The sequence below is a fragment of the Mustelus asterias genome, chromosome 2 (genome assembly GCF_964213995.1).
Source record: "Mustelus asterias chromosome 2, sMusAst1.hap1.1, whole genome shotgun sequence".
NCBI classification, from domain to species: Eukaryota; Metazoa; Chordata; class Chondrichthyes; order Carcharhiniformes; family Triakidae; genus Mustelus; species Mustelus asterias.
Genome location: NC_135802.1, coordinates 2,715,896 through 2,738,242, shown reverse-complemented (window position 1 = coordinate 2,738,242; position 22,347 = coordinate 2,715,896). Strand labels below are relative to the sequence as shown.

At 47.6% G+C, this 22,347-nt stretch overlaps 1 protein-coding gene across 1 annotated transcript in view; it reads right to left on the bottom strand.

Annotated features, from left to right (window-relative positions):
- The window catches only part of scrib (scribble planar cell polarity protein), a 322,951-nt gene that overhangs the window by 50,103 nt on the left and 250,501 nt on the right, over positions 1-22,347 (bottom strand). Inside the window, exons 20-21 of the mRNA XM_078230184.1 lie at positions 711-882; positions 102-191 (exon numbers count right to left, since the gene is read on the bottom strand). Of these exons, the coding sequence (XP_078086310.1) occupies positions 102-191; positions 711-882 (262 nt within the window). The remainder of the gene's footprint in view (positions 1-101; positions 192-710; positions 883-22,347) is intronic.

Sequence of the window (22,347 nt, the reverse complement as noted above, 5' to 3'; positions counted from 1 at the left end):
GTTTCTGAGCTGTAATTTTCTATGGTTCTATAATCGCAACGCGCAGGCGTGCAGTATGACGGTGATATGCCTATGTGCAGCATTAATGGAAATTCTCTAACCCAGTCATTGAATTTGGACGTTGTTCATCATTTGCTGTTCTGTCTCTTGCCACGGTTTTCTGTTCTCCCCTGAAATCAACTCGGGAGCCCCTGTGAGACAGAAAGAAGCTTTTATTTCACTGGGGTCTGTAACCACCTCTCCAGGGGCATTGTACTAGGGTTACAGCAATCCTATTACAATCCACTAATATAAGCTGTAACCGTATTACAATCCACTAGTACACACTGTAACCCTATTACAATCTGCTAACACATGCATTAACCCTATTACAATCCACTAGCACATGCTGTTACCCTATTACAGACACACTGTACATACCCACAGCTATACAGACACACTGTACATACCCACAGCTATACAGACACACTGTACATACCCACAGCTATACAGACACACTGTACATACCCACAGCTATACAGACACACTGTACATACCCACAGCTATACAGACACACTGTACATACCCACAGCTATACAGACACACTGTACATACCCACAGCTATACAGACACACTGTACATACCCACAGCTATACAGACACACTGTACATACCCACAGCTATACAGACACACTGTACATACCCACAGCTATACAGACACACTGTACATACCCAGAGCCTGGGGATTCCTCCCTCTTCCTGTCCACTCGCTCGATTTTGTATTCCACCCCTTCGATCACCACCGTGCCCTGACTGCCTATATCAGAGATACGTTTGTCTTCATCTTCATCCTCCTCCTCTTCATCCAGCATCACATCCTGAGGCCTGTGCCTCATCTTCCGCTCTGGAATAGAGAGTCTAGTTTAAAAAGGGCGGCACGGTAGCACAGTGGTTAGCACTGCTGCTTCACAGCTCCAGGGACCTGGGTTCGATTCCCGGCTTGGGTCACTGTCTGTGTGGAGTTTGCACATTCTCCTCGTGTCTGCGTGGGTTTCCTCCGGGTGCTCCGGTTTCCTCCCACAGTCCAAAGATGTGCAGGTTAGGTTGATTGGCCATGCTAAAAAATTGCCCCTTAGTGTCCTGGGATGCGTAGATTAGAGGGATTAGTGGGTAAAATATGTAGGGGTAGGGCCTGGGTGGGATTGTGGTCGGTGCAGACTCGATGGGCCGAATGGCCTCTTTCTGTACTGTAGGGTTTCTATGATCTATGAAGGCTGTGGTTATGGGTTTTACTCTGGCCCGCTCTGCCTGATTGGAGACTCCCTCTCAACGTCACCAAACTGTGTCATCAGACCCAGGGCTGCATTACACATCAGAATGTGGAGATGCCAGCGTTGGACTGCGGTGAACACAGGAAGAGTTTTAACAACACCAGGTTAAAGTCCAACAGGTTTATTTGGTAGCAAACACTATTAGCTTTCGGAGCGCTGCTCCTTCGTCAGATGGAGTGGAAATGTGCTCTCAAACAGGGCACAGAGACACCAAATCAAGTTACAGAATACTGATTAGAATGCGAATCCCTACAACCAACCAGGTCTTAAAGATAAAGACAATGTGGGTGGAGGGAGCATTAAGCACAGGTTAAAGAGATGTGTATTGTCTCCAGACAGGATAGCCAGTGAGATTCTGCAAGTCCAGGAGGCAAGCTGTGGGGGTTACTGATAATGTGACATAAATCCAACATCCCGGTTTAGGCTGTCCTCATGTGTGCGGAACTTGGTTATCAGTTTCTGCTCAGCGACTCTGCGCTGTCGTGTGTCGTGAAGGCCGCCTTGGAGAACGCTTACCTGAAGATCAGAGACTGAATGCCTGTGACTGCTGAAGTGTTTCCCGACAGGAAGAGAACAGTCTTGCCTGGTGATTGTCGAGCGGTGTTCATTCATCCGTTGTCGTAGCGTCTGCATGGTTTCCCCAATGTACCATGCCTCGGGACATCCTTTCCTGCAGCGTATCAGGTAGACAACGTTGGCCGAGTTGCAAGAGTAGGTACCGTGTACCTGGTGGATGGTGTTCTCACGTGAAATGATGGCATCCATGTCGATGATCCGGCACGTCTTGCAGAGGTTGCTGTGGCAGGGTTGTGTGGTGTCGTGGTCACTGTTCTCCTGAAAGCTGGGTAGTTTGCTGCGGACAATGGTCTGTTTGAGGTTGCGCAGTTGTTTGAAGGCAAGAAGTGGGGGTGTGGGGATGGCCTTGGCGAGGTGTTCATCTTCATCAATGACATGTTGAAGGCTCCGGAGGAGATGCCGTAGCTTCTCCGCTCCGGGGAAGTACTGGACGACGAAGGGTACTCCGTCCACCGTGTCCCGTGTTTGTCTTCTGAGGAGTTCGGTGCAGTTTTTCGCTGTGGCGCGTTGGAACTGTTGATCGATGAGTCGAGCGCCATATCCTGTTCTTATGAGGGCATCTTTCAGCGTCTGGAGGTGTCTGTTGCGATCCTCCTCATCTGAGCAGATCCTGTGTATACGGAGGGCTTGTCCGTAGGGGATGGCTTCTTTAACGTGTTTAGGGTGGAAGCTGGAGAAGTGGAGCGTCGTGAGGTTATCCGTGGGCTTGCGGTACAGTGAGGTGCTGAGGTGATCATCCTTAATGGAGATGCGTGTGTCCAAGAATGCAACCGATTCCGGAGAGTAGTCTATGGTGAGTCTGATGGTGGGATGGAACTTGTTGATGTCACCATATAGTTGTTTCAGTGATTGCTCACCATGACTCCAAAGGAAGAAAATATCATCGATGTATCTAGTGTATAGCATCGGTTGAAGGTCCTGTGCGGTGAAGAAGTCTTGTTCGAACCTGTGCATGAAGATGTTGGCATATTGAGGTGCGAATTTGGTCCCCATGGCTGTTCCGTGTGTCTGGATGAAGAACTGGTTGTTGAAGGTGAAGACATTATGGTCCAGGATGAAGCGGATGAGTTGTAAAATTGCATCTGGAAACTGGCAGTTGACGGCGTTGAGTACTGAGGCCGTTGCAGCAATGCCATCATCGTGGGGGTTGCTGGTGTAGAGTGCCGAGACATCCATTGTGACGAGGAGTGCTCCTGGTTCAACTGCTCCATGTGCGTTGAGTTTCTGTAGGAAGTCCGTAGTGTCGCGACAAAAGCTGGGAGTTCTTTGTACAGTGGGTTTCAAGATGCCCTCGACATAGCCGGAGAGGTTCTCGCACAGCAACCTCTGCAAGACGTGCCGGATCATCGACACGGATGCCATCATCTCACGTGAGAACACCACCAACCAGGTACACGGTACCTACTCTTGCAACTCGGCCAACGTTGTCTACCTGATACGCTGCAGGAAAGGATGTCCCAAGGCATGGTACATTGGGGAAACCATGCAGACGCTACGACAACGGATGAATAAACACCGCTCGACAATCACCAGGCAAGACTGTTCTCTTCCTGTGGGGGAGCACTTCAGCAGTCACGGGCATTCAGCCTCTGATCTTCGGGTAAGTGTTGTCCAAGGCGGCCTTCACGACACACGACAGCGCAGAGTCGCTGAGCAGAAACTGATGGCCAAGTTCCGCACACATGAGGACGGCCTAAACCGGGATGTTGGATTTATGTCACATTATCAGTAACCCCCACAGCTTGCCTCCTGGACTTGCAGGCTGTCCTGTCTGGAGACAATACATAGAACATAGAACATAGAACATTACAGCGCAGAACAGGCCCTTCGGCCCACGATGTTGCACCGACCAGTTAAAAAAAAAAAACACATCTCTTTAACCTGTGCTTAATGCTCCCTCCACCCACATTGTCTGTATCTTTAAGATTTGGCTGGCTGTAGGGATTCGCATTCTAATCAGTATTCAGTAACTTGATTTGGTGTCTCTGTGCCCTGTTTGAGAGCACATTTCCACTCCATCTGACGAAGGAGCAGCGCTCCGAAAGCTAATGGTATTTGCTACCAAATAAACCTGTTGGAATTTAACCTGGTGTTGTTAAAACTCTTCCTGTGTTACACATCAGACCCAGGGCTGTATTACACATCAGACCCAGGACTGTATTACACATCAGACCCAGGGCTGTATTACACATCAGACCCAGGGCTGTATTACACATCAGACCCAGGGCTGTATTACACATCAGACCCAGGGCTGTATTACACATCAGACCCAGGGCTGTATTACACATCAGACCCAGGGCTGTATTACACATCAGACCCAGGGCTGTATTACACATCAGACCCAGGGCTGTATTACACATCAGACCCAGGGCTGTATTACACATCAGACCCAGGGCTGTATTACACATCAGACAGCAGTGCCTGGTCACCAAAAACACTGAGGCTGACTTTCACTGCAAACTCAAGACTGAAGCCACCTTTGATTCCCAGCTCAGGAATACAGATGTTTCAGGCGGGATAGAGGGGGATGTAAAAGGGGTGGGGGAGTTGCACTACTGGTTAAGGAGAATATCACAGCTGTACTCCGGGAGGACACCTCGGAGGGTTCATACAGCGAGGCAATATGGGTAGAGCTCAGGAATAGGAAAGGTGTAGTCACAATGTTGGGGGTTTACTTTAGGCCACCCAACTGCCAGCGGGAGATTGAGGAACAGATGTGGAGGCAGATTTTGGCAAGGTGTAAAAGTAACAGGGTTGTTGTGGTGGGAGATTTTAACTTCCCCTATATTGACTGGGACTCACTTAGTGCTAGGGGCATGGATGGGGCAGAGTTTGTAAGGAGCATCCAGGAGGGCTTCCTGAAACAGTATGTAGATAGTCCAACTAGGGAAGGGGCCATACTGGACCTGGTATTGGGGAATGAGCCCGGCCAGGTGGTCGATGTTTCAGTAGGGGAGCAGTTCGGGAACAGTGACCACAATTCAGTAAGCTTTAAGGTACTGATGGATAAAGATAAGTGTAGTCCTCAAGTTAAGGTGCTAAATTGGGGGAAGACTAATTACAACAATATTAGGCAGGAACTGAAGAATGTAGATTGGGGGCAGATGTTTGAGGGGAAATCAACATCTGGCATGTGGGAGGCTTTCAAGTGTAAGTTGATAGGGATTCAGGACCAGCACATTCCTGGAAGGATGAAGGATAAGTATGGCAAGTTTTGGGAACCTTGGATAACGAGAGATATTGTGGGCCTCGTCAAAGAGAAAAAGGAAGCATTTGTCAAAGCTAGGAGGCTGGAAACACATGAAGCAAGTGTGGAATACAAGGAAAGTAGAAGGAAACCTAAGCAAGGAGTAAGAAGAGCTAAAAGGGTCATGAAAAAGCATTGGCCAGGAGGATTAAGGAAAATCCCAAGGCTTTTTATACATATATAAAGAGCAAGAGGGTAGCCAGGGAGAGGGTTGGCCCACTCAAGGACAGGGGAGGGAATCTATGTGTGGAGCCAGAGGAAATGGGCGAGGTATTAAATGAGTACTTTGCGTCAGTATTCACCAAAGTGAAGGACTTGGTGGATGATGAGTCTGGGAAAGGATGTGTAGATAGTTTGAGTCATGTTGAGATCAAAAAAGAGGAGGTATTGGGGTTCTTGAGAAACATTTAGATAGACAAGTCCCCAGGGCCTGATGGGATATACCCCAGAATACTGAGAGAGGCAAGGGAGGAAATTGCTGGGGCCTTGAGAGAAATCTTTGTATCCTCACTGGCTACAGGGGAGGTCCCAGAGGATTGGAGAATAACCAATGTTGTTCCTTTGTTTAAGGAGGGTAGCAAGAATAATCCAGGTAATTACAGGCCGGTGAGCCTTACATCAGTGGTAGGGAAATTATTGGAGAGGATTCTTTGAGACAGGTGTTATTCCCACTTGGAAATAAGTGGACGTATTAGTGAGAGGCAACATGGTTTTGTGAAGGGGAGGTCGTGTCACATGAACTTGATCGAATTTTTCGAGGAAATGACGAAGATGATTGATGAGGGTAGGGCAGTGGATGTTGTCTACATGGACTTCAGTAAGGCCTTTGACAAGGGCCCTCATGGCAGACTGGTGCAGAAGGTGAAGTCGCATGGGATCAGAGGTGAGCTGGCAAGGTGGATACAAAACTGACTCGGTCAAAGAAGACAGAGGGTAGCAGTGGAAGGGTACGTTTCTGAATGGAGGGCTGTGACAAGTGGCGTTCCTCAGGGATCAGTGCTGGGACCTTTGCTGTTTGTAAGAAATATAAATGATTTGGAGGAAAATGTAACTGGATTGATTAGAAAGTTTGCGGACGACACAAAGGTTGGTGGATTTGCGGATAGCGATGAGGACCATCAGAGGATACAGCAGGATATAGATCAGTTGGAGACTTGGGCAGAGGGATGGCAGATAGAGTTTAATCCGGACAAATGTGAGGTAATGCATTTTGGAAGGTCTAATACAGATAGGAAATACACAGTAAATGGCAGAACCCTTAAGAGTATTGATAGACAAAGGGATCTGGGTGTACAGGTACACAGGTCAGTGAAAGTGGCAATGCAGGTGGAGAAGGTAGTCAAGAAGGCATACGGCATGCTTGCCTTCATCGGCTGGGGTATTGAGTTTAAAAATTGGCAAGTCATGTTGCAGCTTTATCGAACCTTAGTTAGGCCGCACTTGGAATATAGTGTTCAATTCTGGTCGCCACACTACCAGAAGGATGTGGAGGCTTTGGCGAGGGTACAGAAAAGATTTACCAGGATGTTGCCTGGTATGGAGGGCATTAGCTATGAGGAGAGGTTGAAGAAACCTGGTTTGTTCTCACTGGAGCGACGGAGGTTGAGGGGAGACCTGATAGAAGTCTACAAGATTATGAGAAGCATGGACAGAGTGGATAGTCAGAAGCTTTTACCCAGTGTGGAAGAGTCAATTACTAGGGGGCATAGGTTTAAGGTGTGAGGGGCAAGGTTTAAAGGAAGATGTACGAGGCAAGTTGTTTACACAGAGGGTGGTGGGTGCCTGGAACCTGTTGCCGTGAGAGGTAGTGGAAGCGGATACGGTAGTGATTTTTAAGGGGCGTCTTGACAAGTACATGAATGAGATGGGAATAGAGTGATATGGTCCCCGAAAGGGTAGGGGGTTTTAGTTCAGTCGGGCAGCATGGTCGGTGCAGGCTTGGAGGGCCGAAGGGCCTGTTCCTGTGCTGTAATTTTATTTGTTTTTTGGGTCATTGTCTGTGTGGAGTTTGCATATTCTCCCCATGTCTGTGTGGGTTTCCTCCCACAGTCCAAAGATGGTGAGGTAGATTGTTTATGATCAATGAATGAGATTATGGGGATAGGGCGGGGGAGTGGCCTCGGTCGAGTGCTCGACCTAGGATTAAAGATCAGTTTGCGGACGACACAAAATTGGCAGGACTTGCAGATAGTGAGGAGCATTGTCAGAAGCTACAGAAGGATATAGATAGGCTGGAAATTTGGGCAAAGAAATGGCAGATGGAGTTCAATCCTGATGAATGCGAAGTGATGCATTTTGGTAGAAATAATGTAGGGAGGAGCTATACGATAAATGGTAGAACCATAAAGGGTGTAGATACGCAGAGGGACCTGGGTGTGCAAGTCCACAGATCCTTGAAGGTAAACGTCACAGGTGGAGAAGGTGGTGAAGAAGGCATATGGCATGCTTGCCTTTATAGGACGAGGCATAGAGTATAAAAGTTGGGGTCTGATGTTGCAGATGTATAGAACGTTGGTTCGGCCGCATTTGGAATACTGCGTCCAGTTCTGGTCGTCACACTACCAGAAGGATGTGGAGGCTTTGGAGAGAGTACAGAGGAGGTTTACCAGGATGTTGCCTGGTATGGAGGGGCTTAGTTATGAGGAGAGATTGGGTAAACTGGGGTTGTTCTCCCTGGAAAGACGGAGGATGAGGGGAGACTTAATAGAGGTGTATAAAATTATGAAAGGCATAGATAGGGTGAACGGTGGGAAGCTTTTCCCCAGGTCGGTGGTGACGTTCACGAGGGGTCATAGGTTCAAGGTGAAAGGAGGGAGGTTTAACACAGATATCAGAAGGACATATTTTACACAGAGGGTGGTGGGGGCCTGGAATGCGCTGCCAGGCAAGGTGGTGGAGGCGGACACACTGGGAACGTTTAAGACTTATCTAGACAGCCATATGAACGGAGTGGGAATGGAGGGATACAAAAGAATGGTCTAGTTTGGACCAGGGAGCGGCGTGGGCTTGGAGGGCCGAAGGGCCTGTTCCTGTGCTGTACTGTTCTTTGTTTGTTCTTTGACTCAATGGCCCAAATGGCTTCCTTCTGCATGTAGGGATTCTATGGATTCTTAAGAATTGAGTCTGACTCCATTGCACTACTGAGGGATTGCTGAAATACAGGCCTTTAAACTGAGGCCCTGAGAGTTCTCTCGGTTGGGTATAAAAGATCAAATGTCACTCCTTTGAAGTGAGGTTATCCCCAGAGTCAATCTTTTTGGCTTAACCAATTAAATTAAATCAAATTAACTCCGGGACAAATTAAAAGGGGCTGCTCCTAAAAGGGGGGGATAAAGAGGAAAGGAAACATAAAACATAAAATTAAAACCTGATTAAAGGGGTCGATAATACACCACAGCACCTGCGGTGCCCAGCGGGTGCGGAAGGCATTAACAGTGCCCTCAGACACCGCATGCTCCCTCTCCAGGGACACCCGGCTGCGAGTATAGCCGTGGTGAAGGGGCAGACAATCGGGTCGGACGACCGCCCCTCAGTCACCCGCTGCCTGGACCTGTTGATGGCAGGTTTTGCCAGGGCCAGGAGCAGGTTCACGAGGAGGTCCTCCTTCCCTGTGCCCCCTCTGCACCGGGTGTCTGTAGATCAGGAGTGTGGGACTGAAGGCGAAACAAAACATCAATAAAAGCTTTTTGAGGAAACTATAAAGGGGGTGCAGTCTCTAACAAATAATGTAGACATGGTCCACGGACTCCACAAGATTGCAAAAGGGCACGTCTCTTGGCAGCCCATGAACCGGTGTAACCTACGGCCCAGAGTCCTGGCTGGTATTTGCCTCTTAATTAACATCACAATAACAAACCATTGTCACATTGCTGTTTGTTGGAGCTGGCTCTGTGTGTCAAATGGCTACTGGAAACAAACAGTTCAGACCAGTACACTTATTTCACCAGGTTTCACTGGTGTTCTATTTTAAGATATAAAGACCAGTCTGGGCCCGGACTCTTACTTCATCAGTTTATACTGTTTCTTCCCTTCTGTGCTTGTTCCTTGCATCACAACAGTGACTAGATTTCAAAAACACTTCATTGCAACGCATGGTGGCCAAGAAAGATGCTATATAAATGCAGCTTCTTCTTTTGGAATCCAAGCTTTGAATATAGAGATTCAAGAGGTTGATGGGTGCTGGATATAACTGTAGATGGCACTGTGATCCTCTGATTTTACCTCTTGATACACTCAACTGGAACTCCTGGCTGCTCTTTTAATGGCCTCGATATTAATAAAACAAACTGCAGAGTGCACGCCCTGTGTATAGTCAGGGTTTACTTCAATATCACAACAGCAGGAACTTACATTTATATATAACCTTTAACACCATAAAACAACCCAAAGAGGGAGACAGGCCAACCATAGAAACTAGAAGCAGGAGGAGGCCATTCGGCCCTTCAAGCCTGTCCGCCATTCATCTTGATCATGGCTGATCATCAAATTCAATATCCTGATCCCCCCCCTTCCCCCCCATATTCCTCGATCCCGTTAGCCCCAAGAGCTATATCTAATTTCTTCTTGAAATCAGACAATGTTTTGGCCTCAACTACTTTCTGTGGGAGTGAATTCCACACATTCACCACCCTCTGGGTGAAGAAATTTCTCCTCACCTCAGTTCTTATCCTCAAACTATGACCCCTAGTTCTGGGCTCCCCCCACCATTGAGAATAATCCATCACGCAAACCAGCCTCCCGTCTACTCGTCCTGCTGCCTCAGCAAAGCAGCCAGCATAATTAAGGACCCCATGCACCCCAGACTGCAACCAAACCCAGCCAAAGCCATCATCTAACATTCCACCTCGACAGTCGCAAGGTACACAACACCCTAAATGCAGCTTGACCCGACTCCCACCTATCTTAGGGTGACCCCTGGCCGCTCCCAAATCTACCATCCTGGGGATGCATTCCCTGGGGCACACCACTGGTGACCGACCTCCATTTAGAAAAAGACCCATCTATACCCACTCTCTGCCTCCTTTGGGCAAGCCAGTTCTGGATCCACAGGGCAGCAGCCCCTTGGATCCCATGCCCTCTCACTTTTTCTAGAAGCTTTGCATGGTGGACCTTATCGAACGCCTTGCTAAAATCCATATAAACCACATCTACCGCCTTCCCTTCGTCAATGTGTTTAGTCACATTTTCGAAGAACTCCACCAGGCTCGTAAGGCACGATGTGCCTTTGACAAAGCCATGCTGAGTATTCTTGAGCATACTAAACCTCTCTAAATGCTCATAAATCTTATCCCTCAGGATCTTCTCCATCAGCTTACCAACCACTGAGGTTAGACTCACCGGTCGGTAATTACCTGGGCTATCCCTATTCCCCTCCTTGAAAATAGGAACTACATCCGCAATCCTCCAATCCTCCGGCACCTCTCCAGTCTCCATCGACGACGCAAAGATCATCGCCAGAGGCTCTGCAATCTCTTCCCTCGCCTCCCACAGTAACCTGGGGTACATCCCATCCGGACCCGGCGACTTATCTATCTTGATGCTATTCAAAGATTCCAGCACAACCTCTTTGTTAAAGTCCACATACTTAATCTTTTCAGTCATAAGAACATAAGAAATAGGAGCAGGAGTAGGCCATCTAGCCCCTCGAGCCTGCCCCGCCATTCAATAAGATCATGGCTGATCTGAAGTGGATCAGTTCCACTTACCCCCCTGATCCCGGCCACTGCCGGTTTCGCGCTGCGCCAAAATTTAAAAATAATTAAATAAATAACTAACACCCACGAAAAAGTACTTTAAATTAAATATTACCCCAAAAATCCTGTCACCAGTCACACCTCTTTGTTGCTTTGGAGAAAGGCAGAGGTGTGACTGGTGACAGGATTTTTGGGGTAAGATTTAATTTAAAGTACTTGTTCGCGGGTGTTAGTTATTTATTTAATTATTTTTTAATTTTGGCGCGAAACCGGCAGTGGCCGCGGGGTTTACTAGGAAGGGTCAAAAGTTATATAAAAGTCAGTTAGTTGGGGGGATAGTTCTCTTTGTTGCTTTGGAGAAACACAGTAAGAAGTTTAACAACACCAGGTTAAAGTCCAACAAATAATAACTTAGAGGTGGGGAGGGTGATAAACAAGCAAATAATGGATGCGTGCAAAAGTGGAACGGAAATAATCATGGGGGATTTTAACCTACATATTGATTGGTCGACTCAAATTGGATGTGGAGGGCTTGAGGAAGAGTTCTTGGAATGCTGTCGGGATTGTTTCATTGAACAGTATGTTACAGAACCTACAAGAGAGCGAGCTATCTTGGATCTGGTTCTGTGCAATGAGACAGGTAGGATTAAGGATCTTCTTGTGAAGGATCCTCTTGGGATGAGTGATCATAATATGGTGGAATTTCTGATACAGATGGAGGGTGAGAAAGTAGGGTCCCAAACCAGTGTCCTCTGCTTGAACAGAGGGGAGTACGATAGGATGAGGGTGGAATTGGCTAACGTAGACTGGACGAGCAGACTGGTAGGTAGGACAGCTGAGGAACAGTGGAGGAATTTAAGGGGATTTTTTTAAGTACTCAGCAAAAATATATTCCGGTGATAAAGAAGGACTGTAAGAACATAGAACATAGAACAGTACAGCACAGAACAGGCCCTTCGGCCCACGATGTTGTGCCGAGCTTTATCTGAAACCAAGATCAAGCTATCCCACTCCCTATCATCCTGGTGTGCTCCATGTGCCTATCCAATAACCGCTTAAATGTTTCTAAAGTGTCTGACTCCACTATCACTGCAGGCAGTCCATTCCACACCCCAACCACTCTCTGCGTAAAGAACCTACCTCTGATATCCGTCCTGTATCTCCCACCACGAACCCTATAGTTATGCCCCCTTGTAATAGCTCCATCCACCCGAGGAAATAGTCTTTGAACGTTCACTCTATCTATCCCCTTCATCATTTTATACACCTCTATTAAGTCTCCCCTCAGCCTCCTCCGCTCCAGAGAGAACAGCCCCAGCTCCCTCAACCTTTCCTCATATGACCTACCCTCCAAACCAGGCAGCATCCTGGTAAATCTCCCCTGCACTCTTTCCAGCGCTTCCACATCCTTCTTATAGTGAGGCGACCAGAACTGCACACAATATTCCAAATGTGGTCTCACCAAGGTCCTGTACAGTTGCAGCATAACCCCACGGCTCTTAAACTCCAACCCCCTGTTAATAAAAGCTAACACACGATAGGCCTTCTTCACAGCTCTATCCACTTGACTGGCAACCTTAAGAGATCTGTGGATATGGACCCCAAGATCTCTCTGTTCCTCCACAGTCTTCAGAACCCTACCTTTGACCCTGTAATCCACATTTAAATTTGTCCTACCAAAATGAATCACCTCACAAAAGGATAACCGGACGTGGATAACGAAGGAAATAAAGGAGAGAATTAAAATAAAATCAGATGCGCACAGAGTGGCCAAAAATAGTGGAGAATTAGTGGATTGGGAAAGCTTTAAAGAAAAACAAAGAACGACTAAGAAAGCGATTAAGAAAGGAAAGATAGATTATGAAACTAAACAAGCTCAAAATATAAAAAATGACAGTAAACGTTTTTACAAGTATATTAAAAGGAATAGAGTGGCTAGAGTGAATGTTGGACCCTTGGAAGATGAGAGGGGGGATTTAATAGTGGAAAACGAGGAAATGGCTGAGACTTTAAATAAGTTCTTTGTGTTGGTCTTCACGGTGGAAGACACAAATAGTTTGCCGAATATTAGAGATCGAGAGTTGGTGGGAGGGGAGGTCCTTAATACAATTACTGTTACTAAGGAGGTGGTGCTTGGTAGACTAATAGGACTGAAGGTAGACAAGTCCCCGGGCCCGGATGGAATGCATCCCAGGGTACTGAAAGAAATGGCTGAGGTAATAGCAGATGCGTTAGTAGTAATTTATCAAAATTCGCTGGACTCTGGGGTAGTGCCGGCTGACTGGAAAACAGCTACTGTTACGCCGCTGTTTAAAAAAGGAAGTAGACAAAAGGCGGGTAACTACAGGCCGGTTAGCTTAACGTCCGTAGTTGGGAAGATGCTAGAGTCCATTATTAAAGAGGAAATAACAGAGCACCTGAATAAGAATGGTTCGATCAAGCAGACGCAGCATGGATTCATGAAGGGAAAGTCGTGTTTGACGAATCTACTGGACTTTTATGAAGATGTCACTAGTGCGGTTGACAGAGGGGAACCGGTGGATGTGGTGTTTTTAGATTTCCAGAAGGCGTTCGATAAGGTGCCTCACAAAAGGTTGCTGCAGAAGATTGGGGTACACGGAGTTAGGGGTAAGGTGTTGGCGTGGATTGGGGATTGGCTATCTAACAGGAAGCAGAGAGTTGGGATAAATGGCTGCTTTTCTGGTTGGCAGTTGGTGACCAGTGGCGTGCCGCAGGGATCGGTGCTGGGGCCTCAATTGTTTACCATTTACATAGATGATCTGGAGGAGGGGACTGAATCTAGGGTATTCAAGTTTGCTGATGACACAAAGGTGAGTGGGAAAGCGAATTGTGCGGAGGACGCGGAAAGTCTGCAGAGAGATTTGGATAGGCTGAGCGAGTGGGCGAGGATCTGGCAGATGGAATATAACGTTAGCAAATGTGAGGTTATCCACTTTGGAAGAAATAATAGTAAATTGGAATATTATTTAAATGGAGAAAAATTACATCGTGCGACTGTGCAGAGGGACCTGGGGGTCCTTGTGCACGAATCGCAAAAACTCAGTCTGCAGGTGCAGCAGGTGATCAAGAAGGTGAATGGAATGTTGGCCTTTATCGCGAGGGGGATAGAATATAAAAGCAGGGAGGTCTTGCTGCAACTGTACAAGGCACTGGTGAGGCCGCAACTGGAGTACTGTGTGCAGTTTTGGTCCCTTTATTTGCGAAAGGATATATTGGCCTTGGAGGGAGTGCAGAGAAGGTTCACCAGGTTGATACCGGAGATGTTTTTGAGGAAGAGAAAGTGTTACAGGCTAATAGGCTGGAGGAAATAGATGTTCGGAGGGAGGATGTCTTGGCAGTTTTGAGTAAACTGAAGGTCGATAAGTCCCCTGGGCCTGATGAAATGTATCCTAGGATTCTGTGGGAGGCAAGGGATGAGATTGCAGAGCCTTTGGCGTTGATCTTTGGGTCCTCGCTGTCCACGGGGATGGTGCCAGAGGACTGGAGAATGGCGAATGTTGTTCCTCTGTTTAAGAAAGGGAATAGAAATGACCCTGGTAATTATAGACCGGTAGTCTTACTTCGGTGGTTGGTAAATTGATGGAAAGGGTCCTTAGGGATGGGATTTACGACCATTTAGAAAGATGCGGATTAATCTGAGATAGTCAGCACGGATTCGTGAAGGGCAAGTCGTGCCTCACAAATTTGATAGAATTTTTTGAGGAGGTAACTAAGTGTGTTGATGAAGGTAGGGCAGTTGATGTCATATACATGGATTTTAGTAAGGCGTTTGATAAGGTCCCCCATGGTCGGCTTATGATGAAAGTGAGGAGGTGTGGGATAGAGGGAAAGTTGGCCGATTGGATAGGTAACTGGCTGTCTGACCGAAGACAGAGGGTGGTGGTCGATGGAAAATTTTCGGATTGGAGGCAGGTTGCTAGCGGTGTGCCGCAGGGATCAGTGCTTGGTCCTCTGCTCTTTGTGATTTTTATTAATGACTTAGAGGAGGGGGCTGAAGGGTGGATCAGTAAATTTGCTGATGACACCAAGATTGGTGGAGTAGTGGATGAGGTGGAGGGCTGTTGTAGGCTGCAAAGAGACATAGATAGGATGCAAAGCTGGGCTGAAAAATGGCAAATGGAGTTTAACCCTGATAAATGTGAGGTGATTCATTTTGGTAGGACAAATTTAAATGTGGATTACAGGGTCAAAGGTAGGGTTCTGAAGACTGTGGAGGAACAGAGAGATCTTGGGGTCCAAATCCACAGATCTCTAAAGGTTGCCACTCAAGTGGATAGAGCTGTGAAGAAGGCCTATAGTGTGTTAGCTTTTATTAACAGGGGGTTGGAGTTTAAGAGCCGTGGGGTTATGCTGCAACTGTACAGGACCTTGGTGAGACCACATTTGGAATATTGTGTGCAGTTCTGGTCACCTCACTATAAGAAGGATGTGGAAGCGCTGGAAAGAGTGCAGAGGAGATTTACCAGGATGCTGCCTGGTTTGGAGGGTAGGTCATATGAGGAAAGGTTGAGGGAGCTGGGGCTGTTCTCTCTGGAGCGGAGGAGGCTGAGGGGAGACTTAATAGAGGTGTATAAAATGATGAAGGGGATAGATAGAGTGAACGTTCAAAGACTATTTCCTCGGGTGGATGGAGCTATTACAAGGGGGCATAACTATAGGGTCCGTGGTGGGAGATACAGGACGGATATCAGAGGTAGGTTCTTTACGCAGAGAGTGGTTGGGGTGTGGGATGGACTGCCTGCAGTGATAGTGGAGTCAGACACTTTAGGAACATTTAAGCGGTTATTGGATAGGCACATGGAGCACACCAGGAGGATAGGGAGTGGGATAGCTTGATCTTGGTTTCAGATAAAGCTCGGCACAACATCGTGGGCCGAAGGGCCTGTTCTGTGCTGTACTGTTCTATGTTCTATGAGGGGTGTAGCTTATGAGGAGAGATTAAACAGATTGGGTCTGTACTCGTTGGAGTTTAGAAGGATGAGGGGTGATCTTATAGAGACATATAAGATAATGAAGGGGCTGGATAGGGTAGAGGTGGAGAGATTCTTTCCACTTAGAAGGGAAACCAGAACTAGAGGGCACAGCCTCAAAATAAGGGGGGGCCGGTTCAGAACAGAGTTGAGGGGGAACTTCTTCTCTCAGAGGGTAGTGAATCTCTGGAATTCTCTGCCCATTGAAGTGGTGGAGGCTTCCTCGTTGAATATGTTTAAATCACGGGTAGATAGTTTTCTGATCGATAAGGGAATTAGGGGATATGGGGAGCAGGCGGGTAAGTGGAACTGATTCGCTTCAGATCAGCCATGATCTTGTTGAATGGCGGGGCAGGCTCGAAGGGCCAGATGGCCTAATCCTGCTCCTATTTCTTATGTTCTTATATCCCCATAACCCCTAATTCCCTTACCGATCAGGAATCCATCTGCCTGTGATTTAAACATATTTAACGAGGTAGCCTCCACCACTTCAGTGGGCAGAGAATTCCAGAGATTCACCACCCTCTGAGAGAAGAAGTTCCTCCTCAACTCTGCCTTAACTGACCCCCTTTATTTTGAGGCTGTGCCCTCTAGTTCTAGCTTCCTTTCTAAGTGGAAAGAATCTCTCCACCTCTACCCTACCAAGCCCCTTCATTATCTTATAGGTCTCTATAAGATTCCCCCTCAGCCTTATAAATTCCAACGAGTACAAACCCAATCTGCTCAGTCTCTCCTCATAATCAACACCCCTCATCTCCGGTATCAACCTGGTGAACCTTCTCTGCACTCCCTCCAATGCCAATATATCCTTCCGCAAATAAGGGGACCAATACTGCACACAGTATTCCAGCTGCGGCCTCACCAATGCCCTGTACAGATGCAGCAAGACATCCCTGCTTTTATATTCTATCTCCCTTGCGATATAGGCCAACATCCCATTTGCCTTCTTGATTACCTGTTGCACCTGCAGACTGGGTTTTTGCGTCTCATGCACAAGGACCCCCAGGTCCCTTTGCACAGCAGCATGTTGTAATTTTTTTCCATTTAGATAATAATCCAATTTGCTATTATTTCCTCCAAAGTGAATAACCTCGCATTTGTCAACGTTATACTCCATCTGCCAGATCCTCGCCCACTCACTCAGCCTGTCCAAATCTCTCTGCAGACCTTCTACGCCCTCCACACGATTCACTTTTCCACTTATCTTTGTGTCGTCTGCAAACTTTGTTACCCTACACTCAGTCCCCTCCTCCAGGTCGTCTATATAAATGGTAAATAGTTGAGGCCCCAGTACCGATCCCTGCGGCACGCCACTGGTTACCATCCGCCAACCAGAAAAGCACCCATTTATTCCAACTCTCTGCTTCCTGTCGGATAGCCAATCCCCAATCCACGCTAACATCCTAACCCAACTCCGTGTGACCCAATCTTCTTCAGCAACCTTTTGTGAGGCACCTTATCAAACGCCTTTTGGAAATCCGAAAACACCGCATCCACCGGTTCCCCTCCGTCAACCGCACTAGTCACATCTGCATAAAAATCCAACAAGTTCGTCAAGCACGACTTTCCCCTCATGAATCCATGCTGCGTCTGCTTAATCGAACCATTCTTATCCAGATGGTCTGCTATTTCTTCTTTAATGATGGATTCCAGCATTTTCCCAACTACAGACGTTAAGCTGACCAGCCTGTAGTTACCCGCCTTTTGTCTATTTCCTTTTTTAAACAGCGGCGTAACATTAGCCGTTTTCCAATCCGCCGGCACTACCCCAGAATCCAACGAATTTTGATAAATAACCACTAACGCATCCGCTATTACCTCTGACATTCCTTTCAGTACCCTGGGATGCATTCCATCCGTGCCCGGGGACTTGTCCACCTTCAGTCCCGTTAGTCTACCAAGCACTGCTTCCCTGGTAACGTTAATTGTATTGAGTACCTCTCCTCCTACCAACCCTCTAGAACATAGAACATAGAAAGCCACAGCACAAACAGGCCCTTCGGCCCACAAGTTGCGCCGATCACATCCCCACCTCTAGGCCTATCTATAGCCCTCAATCCCATTAAATCCCATGTACTCATCCAGAAGTCTCTTAAAAGACCCCAACGAGTTTGCCTCCACCACCACCGACGTCAGCCGATTCCACTCACCCACCACCCTCTGAGTGAAAAACTTACCCCTGACATCTCCTCTGTACCTACCCCCCTCTATCGTTAATATTCGGTCAACTATTTGTGTCTTCCACCGTGAAGACAGACACAAAAAACTTATTTAAAGTTTCAGCCATTTCCTCATTTCCCACTATTAAATCCCCCCTCTCGTCCTCCAAGGGTCCAACATTCACTCCAGCCACTCTATTCCTTTTACTATCATTTTTTATATTTAGAGCTAGCCTCGCTTCATAACCTATCTTTCCTTTCTTTATCGCTTTCTTAGTCGTTCTTTGTTGTTTCTTAAAGTTTTCTCAATCTTCCGATTCTCCACTATTTTTGGCCACTCTGTACGCATCGGTCTTTAATTTAATACTCTCCTTAATTTCCTTGGTTATCCACGGCTGGCTATCCCTTTTCTTACAATCCTTCTTTATCACCAGAATATATTGTTGCTGAGTACTGAAAAGGATCTCCTTAAAAATCCTCCACTGTTCCTCAGCTGTCCTACCGACCAGTCTGCTCTCCCAGTCCACCCTAGCCAATTCAGCCCTCATCCTATCGTACTTCCCTCTGTTCAAACAGGGGACAGTGGTATGGGACCCTACTTTCTCCTCTTCCATTTGTATCAGAAATTCGACCATATTGTGATCACTTGACCCAAGAGGGTCCTCCACAAGAACATCCTTAATTCTACCTACCTCGTTACACATTACCAGATCTAAGATAACTCGTTCCCTCGTCGGTTCTGTAACATACTGTTCAAGGTAACTATCCCGACAGTATTCTAAGAACTCTTCCTGCATCCCACCCCTTCCAACTTGAGTCAGCCAATCAATATGCAGGTTGAAGTCCCCCATGATTATTGCCGTTCCGTTTTTGCACGCATCCATTATTTGCTTGTTTATAGCCCTCCCCACCGCAATATTATTATTTGGGGGCCTATAGACCACGCCTACTAGTGTCTTTCTCCCCCTACTATTCCTTATCTCTACCCATAATGATTCCACGTTTTGTTCCTTAGAGCCTATGTCATCCCTCAGTACTACCCTGATATTATCTTTTATTAACAGCTACCCCACCACCCTTTCCTTCCTGTCTATTCTTCCTAAATGCCTGATACCCCTGGATATTCATCTCCCAGTCCTGGTCTCCGTGCAGCCACGTTTCTGTAATGGCCACTAGATCATACCCATTTGTGCTGATTTGCACCATCAACTCATTAACTTTGTTCCGAATGCTTCGTGCATTAAGTCAAAGTGTCTTTATTCCAGCTTTTATCTGGACCCGATTTGATTAAATGCTATCAACCTCTCCCTCGCCCTCTACTCCTTTAACTACTTGAATGCCCTCATTCACTTGCACTCGCTCCCTCTCCTCTATCATTGATTTTGTAATTCCTCTTACCTCTGCACCCTCCCCCCCCATAAATTAGTTTAAAGCCCGAGTGATACGATTCGCTAGGACTCTGGTCCCAGCACGGTTCAAACGGAGACCATCCCATCTATACAGGTCCCATCTGCCCAAATACTGGTGCCAATGCCCCGTGAATTCGAACCCATTCCTCCCACACCAATCCTTGAGCCACGCATTCGTCTCCTTAATCCTATTAACCCTGCGCCAATTCGCGCGTGGCTCAGGTAGTAATCCAGAGATTACCACCTTGTTGGTTCTGCTTTTTAATTTGTTCCCTAGTTCCCAGTCCACCGCAAGCCCGCAGTACATCCACCCAGGTCCTTCTCCTCTGTGAAAACCGAGGCAAAATACTCATTAAGCACCTCTGCCATTTCTACTGGTTCCGTACTGGTTTTCCCGCCTTCACCTTTTATAGGCCCTATTCCTTCACGTCTCATCCTTTTACTCTTCACATATTTATAGAACGCCTTAGGGTTTTCCTTAATCCTACTTGCCAAGGCCTTCTCGTGACCCCTTCTGGCTCTCCTAATTTCCTTCTTTAGTCCCTTCCTACAAGCCGTATACTCATCTAGATCCCTATCTTCACCAAGCTCTCTGAACCTTTTGTACGCCTTCCTTTTCTTCTCGACTAGGTCCCGCACAGCTTTCGTGCACCACGGTTCCTTTAACCTACCACCTCCTCCCTGTCTGCTCGGAACATTGTCCTGTAGAACTCTCGACAGACATTCCTTGAAAAACTGCCACCTCTCTTCAGTACATTTCCCCGAGAATACCTCCTTTCCAATTTACTCCTCTAATTTGTTGCCTTATGTCTTCATATTTCCCGTTACTCCATATAAACACTTTCCTAGCTTGCCTGATCCTCTCTTTTTCTAATGCAAGCATAAAGGAGATAGAGTTATGATCGCTACCCCCAAGATGCTCTCCCACTGAGAGATCTGACACCTGTCCAGGTTCATTGGTCAGTATCAGATCAAGTACAGCCTCTCCTCTTGTAGGCTTGTCCACATGCTGTGTCAGGAAGCCCTCCTGAACACACCTAATGAACTCCTCCCCATTCAATCCCCTTACCCTAGGGATATTCCAATCTATGTTTGGGAAATTAAAGTCTCCCATCACAATAACTCTGCTATTACTGCATCTCTCCAGGATCTGTTTCCCTATCTGCTCGTCCACCTCCCTGTTACTATTGGGCGGCCTATAGAAAACTCCCAGCAAAGTGATCGACCCCTTCCCACTCCGAGCTTCCACCCACAGAGACTCTGTAGACAATCCCTCCACAGCATACACCTTCTCTACAGCTGTGACACTATCCCTGATCAGGAGTGCCACTCCACCCCCTCTCTTGCCTCCCTCCCTGTCCTTCCTGAAACATCTGAATCCCGGCACCTGTAGTATCCAGTCCTGTCCCAGAGACATCCAAGTCTCCGTAATGGCCCTCCACATCATACTTCCAGGCATCGATCCACGCTCTGAGCTCATCCCCTTTATTCACTATACTCCTGGCATTAAAGTAAACACATCTCAATCCTTTGGTCTGAGCTCTCCCCTTCTCTATCCCCCGTCCATCCTCCCTCTTGCACCATCTATAACCCTTCTCTGTTTGCGAGCTAACTTCCTCGCTCCCAGTCACCTCGTCTCGATCCCCTCCCCCCAACCTATCTAGTTTAAACTCTCCCCAGTAGCCTTAGCCAACCTTCCTGCCAGGATATTGGTCCCCCTGGGATTCAAGTGCCACCCGTTTTCTGTGTACAGGTCACACCTGCCCCTAAAGAGGTCCCAATGGTCCAGGGACCTGAATCCCTGCCCCCTGCACCAGTCCCTCAGCCACACATTCATCCTCCACCTCACTCCATTCCTGCCCTCACCCTCCCGTGGCACAGGCAGCAATCCTGAGATTACTACCTTTGCTTTCCTCCTTCTCAGCTGTCTCCCTAATTCCCTATACTCTCTTTTCATGACCCCTTCCCCCTTCCTTCCCACATCAGCGGTACCAATATGTACCGCTACCTCTGGCTCCTCTCCCTCCCCCCATAGGATTTCTGGGAGTCGACCAGTGACATCCTGGATCCCGGCCCCAGGGAGGCAGACCACCATCCGAGACTCCCGCCTGCCTCCGCAAAAACGCCTGTCCGACCCCCTTACTGTCGAGTCCCCGATTAACACTGCCTTCCTCCTCTTTTCATTAGCCCTCTGACTCCACTCCGGAGGCACGGCCACTGCCGCTTCCCCCAGGCGGGCTGTCCCCCCCAGCAGTACTCAGGCAGGAGTACTTGTTGTGTAGGGGCACATCCACCGGGGTGCTCTCAATCACCCGAGCTTTACCCTTCCTGGCCGTCACCCACTTGGCCTCCACCCGTGGCCCTGGTGTGACCACCTGATGATAGCTCTTGTCTATCACCTCCTCATTCTCCCTTAACAGCCTCAGACCCTTGAGCTGCAGTTCCAGCTCCTTAACACGGCCCCTCAGGAACCGCAGCTCGAGGTGCCTCCAGGACCTCCCACATCCTACACTGGGAACAACACACTGGTTTCACACTCATATTTGCCCCTTTATACCAAGGCACACAGAGAAAAGTAAATAAGAATGAAAAAACTCACCCCTGCTCGCCCTGTCCCCCGAAGCCCTGTGAGCCAAAGCCCTTATAGCTCACACTCTGCTTCCCACTCACTCCCCTGCCCGCTCCCGACGCTGCCCGCTGTATACTGCAGCCTACCTTTTATACTTTGCACGCTTAAAAAACCCTTCCCAGGCTCCTTAGCCCACTTCCGGTTTTCAGTTTAAAATTAAGAAAAATACTACTACAAAAATAAAGGCAAAAAAAACCACACTGACTAAATAAATAAATCTCTCACCAGCACTCCTGCCACAAGTCACTCCCTCTCAGCTTGCTCCACTGGAACAATGAGGGTGATCCTCCCAGGTAACTGACTTTTAAAGTTTAAAAAAAACCCTTCCCAGACT